At 43.0% G+C, this 4,870-nt stretch overlaps 2 protein-coding genes across 3 annotated transcripts in view; one reads left to right on the plus strand and one right to left on the minus strand.

The window, feature by feature from the left end:
• NMNAT1 (nicotinamide nucleotide adenylyltransferase 1) overlaps positions 1-2,588 on the minus strand; it is a 34,827-nt gene extending 32,239 nt beyond the window's left edge. Inside the window, exons 1-2 of one of the 2 annotated variants that reach the window (XM_012662653.1) lie at positions 2,440-2,588; positions 1,135-1,262 (exon numbers count right to left, since the gene is read on the minus strand). The gene's annotated coding sequence lies outside the window, so the exon portion shown is untranslated. Of the gene's footprint in view, positions 1-1,134; positions 1,263-1,944; positions 2,048-2,439 lie in introns of those variants that run through there. The other variant, XM_012662654.1, reaches the window with a different exon arrangement.
• LZIC (leucine zipper and CTNNBIP1 domain containing) overlaps positions 1,453-4,870 on the plus strand; it is an 11,863-nt gene continuing 8,445 nt past the window's right edge. The window contains exons 1-3 of the mRNA XM_012662502.1: positions 1,453-1,474; positions 1,971-2,111; positions 2,212-2,332. Of these exons, the coding sequence (XP_012517956.1) occupies positions 1,453-1,474; positions 1,971-2,111; positions 2,212-2,332 (284 nt within the window). The remainder of the gene's footprint in view (positions 1,475-1,970; positions 2,112-2,211; positions 2,333-4,870) is intronic.

The raw sequence follows: 4,870 nt of genomic DNA on the forward strand, positions 1-4,870 counted from the left end.
TCGAACTCCTGAGCTCAAACAATCTGCCCGCCTTGGCCTCCCAGAGTGCTACGATTACAGGCGTGAGCCACCGCACCCGGCCAATATTATTTAATTACGCTTATTTTATTATAACGATAACAACAGTAACGACATTCACTTGAGTTCTTCCTATGCGTCAAGCAATGCGCTAAGCACTCATGAGATCCTTACAGCAAACCCAATGGGGTAGGTACCATTATTATCCCTCCTTTTTTTTTTTTGACAGATGAGGAAACTGAAGCTTAGAGAGGCTGACTAAACTACAGGAATAAGCTTGATTCTAAAAGTTCATGTTGTTACCCATTATGTAAGACTTATAATGGTATAGGCTATCTGCTGGTAGACATTTTAAAAAGACCCAAATGTTCAGTGAGCTTTTGGCTTACAGAACTTCTTGTTAGCCACTCAAGTTTGATCTGCCCAAGCATGTTTCCTACCTAGTTGGAGCAACTTGCATTCTCTGGGCTCCCATGCCAAGTCCAGGCTGAAGTGTCCCACACTCCTCCAGCAGCCAAGTAGCATCTGGTTTCCCAGTTACAACTCCCAGTTCTGAGGTTCCTGTCCCCAGTGCTGTCTCCTGTGACTATCTACCTAACATATCATTCCTCGTTGTCCAATTTCTTCTCTGTCTTCTGTCTGAAGGCTTGGATTCTATTTTCTTTCAGAACTGAAACACGAACAATTTCTCTTACTTATGCACTAGGAATGTTTTCATCATCCACTAACTCTAAATAAGAACTTAAAGGTATACAAGAATACCCTCGGCATAGAACTGAATCCTATTAAATCACTGAGAAGGAAGAGTGAGCAAATAAAATGCACATATGGTAAGGCCTTTCCTCCGCAGGTTCTAAGATTGCACACTAAAACCAGCACAAATGCCTGAGGAGAATACCATACTATCATCAAAATTAGTGGAAATACACTGTGAGCAAGTGTTTATTCAGAAAATTCTTCAAATTATGGGAAAAAAGTTTATTTTCCAGTTTTGTTCTGTTTGGTATTGACTCTATTTGTCACTGTGAGTTTCATTTTACCCAAAATGTTGACAATTCCACACATATTCACCAATCAAAAATTAAAGATAATTATGTTGATGTAACAAGCACTTACTTTTACAAAGGAAGTTCTTTGAATCTGAAGTGTTTTGCAAGGTCAGCTATTGGAACCATTCCAACTAGTATGTCAACAGCCTTCTTCAAGGTGGTCTAGAAAAATGGTGCCATATCCAAAACGAAACTCTGAAAAACAATTGATGGTAATAAAGAATTCCACAATCAGACAGAACTGACAGAAACAACTCACCCCGGTAAAGTTCGAGGGTAACCCAAGTTGGAAGTTTGTCCTGGGCGGATGAAACATAACTAACTTCAAAGATTACACTTCTCAATTTTGTCATAAACCCTGATGTTGTCCTGAGAACCCGAGAAAATGGTTTCCACCCAATTTCTGGGTAACTTTTTAAGTGCTGCCGGACAGCTAGCTTCCTCTTTCTCAAGGGGTATTAGGGTCAAACCGCCTCCAGCAAGGTGGATCTAGTCTTTTACAGAGTTGGAAGGAAGGATTTAGGAGGACAGGGAAATCATTCCTCCGCCCCCCGCGCCCCCGCCCCCGCCACTTCATCCCTGCCAAGCCCAAGGATACCAGCCGTCAAGACCCCTCTAGAAAGAACCCCCGCCCCCCACGCCGGGTGGATTCACGTTTAGGTCAGAAGCAAATTTACCGAGGTTTTCGGTTCCACTGAAAGAATTAAGGGGTCAAAACTCCTTGCCCCAAACTTATATATGACGTTGCTTCGGAGACCGTTACATTCGACCCTAAAGACCTCACCACCTTGGACTCCCCTATGTCTGGAACAAAAGGGTGTCCTGGGCTGACTCTCCTAGGGAATGGTTTCTTAGGGGCTCCGTGTAGGGGGCTTACCACGCACTCACGTCCGACCGGCCCAGTCGTCCCACAGACGACCCGCGACCCGGACGCCAAACGAGAAGAACACCGCAGCCGCACCCTCATTGGTTCCAGCAAGCCGGAAGTGCATGAGTCAGGCGGAAGTGCTCTTCCTGCGCTGTCCGTCAGGCCGGGGCCCTCAGGTAGGCGGGGCTGCTGGTTCCAAACTCTGGGACCGACGGGCGGGTGGGAGGCAGAAAGGAGACCTCGAGGACCTAAGGAGGTTGTCCTGGTTCTAATCAGGGAGGGCTGGAAGGAGTTTCGAGGGCGACGAGTTCACAGCTACCTCTGGTGGCAACTGGGGCCTGGCCGAGCCCGGCCACCGCGGGACCCAAGTGCGGGAGCTTCAAGTTTCCCCGTGGAGGTGGAATTCGCGCCCGTGGGGGGAGCGACTCCTTGACCCGTTCCGGATGGTCGTGGTCCGAACGCTGCTCACTTTCAGTCAGAAAAAGGTGTGCTTTGTGGCCTTACCTTTTCTGTGCTTCTGGGTTTGACAGCTTCCCTTAAGGCGCGTCCGGAGAAGGGGTTTTCCCCAATGACACCCTCGGTCTCTCAGGAAAAACTTCAGAAAGGCTGCCCTAGGCGCAGTTGAGGGAGAAAGTGCCACTGACCATGATGTCTTCCTAGGAAGAGAGGGATGCGTTTCAGTTGCAGGTTGCGCAAGAGGAAGTTGTCTGGACTGGTTTAGCCTAAGCTCATATAAGGAGACTACTTGTTAGTGGTTTCCGTTTTCCTAGCCAACTCCACCCCTAGGGGGTTTGGACTTTGAGCCTCTTGTAGTCCTGATGAACAATTTCATTTTCCTCTAATTTGTGACACTCTGAACTTAAAGAATTAGAGGTTTATGCAATTTGAGATGGGTAAGTACTGTGCACAGTTCAGAGTACTAGGACAGGTGAGCAGGAATAAGGAAGGACCTTCCACTCCAGATTACAGTACTTGAGAGCCATGTCTCTAGTTTCCATAAAAGTGTACCACCTTTATTGAATACTAGGTGGTGCCAGTGAGTTAGTTTTTCTGGACTAAATCTCAAATAATGTAGCACCAGGTTAAGGCGTTTATTTATTTTTGGATTTATTTATTTATTTTTGGGTTTATTTATTTATTTTCTTCCTTTCCTTTCCTTCCTTTCTTCCTTTCTTTTTCTTTCTTTCTTCTTTTCTTTTGAAACAGGGTCTTGTTCTGTCGCCCAGGCTGGAGTGCAGTGGTGTGATCACAGCTCATTGTAGCCTTGAACTCCTGGGGCCCAGAATAGCTAGGACTACAGGAACATGCCACCATGCCCGGCTATTTAAAATAATTTTTTTGTAGAGATTAGGGTCTCACCATGTTGCCTGGGCTGGTCTGGAAATCCTGGGCTCAAATGATCCTCCTGCCTCAGCCTCCAGAGTGGCTGGGACCACCACACCCAGCCTAAGGTTAAGGCTTGTAAAGTGTACCTGTCTTCACTGAAATTTATTCATAATAGCTTTACCTCCTTAAAATACTTTGAGCTTTAATACACTTGATCCCATTGTCTGTTCTGTATGAGGTACTGAGAAGGCTAAGAGAGGAATCAGACTTATTTTCTCTTCTCCAGAGTTTAGTCAAGAAAGGAGGATAGACAAACAGTGTGCTGAAATAAAAATTACATATCATTCAAAGTAGAAATAAGTGGTAAATAAAGAATAAGATGTGAAATACTTCAATCAATTCTCATTATTCACCTACCAATTATTTATTTATCCAGTACTTTTTTGTCTGCCCGAGACTGTGCTAGATGTCGTTGTATAAAGAAAAGGTATTATAAAATTACTACTCATACATAGTTCACAACCTAGGGATTGGGAGGAAATCAAGGAAGGCTTTTAGAGTAGGTGATACTTGAACTAGACTTTGAAGAATCAATGAATCGGGTGGGCTCAATAGGTAGAAAAAATTCAGGCTCAAAAGAGAAGGATGAAAGAGCATGGCATTTTTTGGAACAGCAAGTAATCTAGTGTGGTTAAACTATAGGAAATTAACCCTGAAAAGACATTTTTAGTTGCGTCTTGGGTTTGCCTTGACTCTTACCGGAAAATTTCACAGACTTAAAAATTTAAATGGGCATTTCCAGGAGAAACCCACTAAACTATTTTATATGAAATGTAGCTATAATAACACTTCTAGCTATAATGTATCTCATTTATATTTGCATATTACTAATGATTATAGATGATTTAAGCCAATTTTATTACTTTTTTTTTTTTTTCTAAGGGACAGTGTCTCACTATGTTGCAGAGGCTGATCTCAAACTCCTGGCCTCAATTAGTCCTTCCACCTCAGCTTCCCAAAGTGCTGGGATTACAGGCATGAGCCACTGAGCCCAGCTAAGGCAATTTTAAAAGATAGAGTAGTAATGCTAGATTTTTACTGATTATATTCTGTTTCGAATATAATGTGAGAATCCTCTCCATTGAAGTTCACATGTCAAATAATCTCGTAATGATTTCTTTAAGTGTAGGAAAATAAAACATGATTTAATAAGTTACCCTAGAATTTAAGTTCTGATGAGTATTTATGCCTAATATTAAACAAAATGTATTTCCTGAAAGGAATGTAAGTTTAATTTTTGTAAATGGAAAACTTAAATGCTATAAATGTTAAAGTAAATGGATATAATATCAACACAGCAAAATCAGTAGCCTGATCAGCAATAATTACATATTATAAAAGCAAAAACCCGCCGGGCGTAGTGGCTCCTGCCTGTAATCCTAGCACTCTGGGAGGCCGAGGCGGGTGGATCGCTCCAGGTCAGGAGTTCGAGACCAGCCTGAGCAAGAGCGAGACCCCTGGTAATGATTTCGTGGGTATAACAACAAAGGCACAGGCAACAAAAGAAAAGTTAGACAAATTGGACTTCATGAAAATTTTAAAAATTTGT

This window comes from Propithecus coquereli, unplaced genomic scaffold, assembly GCF_000956105.1.
Source record: "Propithecus coquereli isolate 6110/MARCELLA unplaced genomic scaffold, Pcoq_1.0 Scaffold77, whole genome shotgun sequence".
Taxonomy (NCBI): Eukaryota; Metazoa; Chordata; class Mammalia; order Primates; family Indriidae; genus Propithecus; species Propithecus coquereli.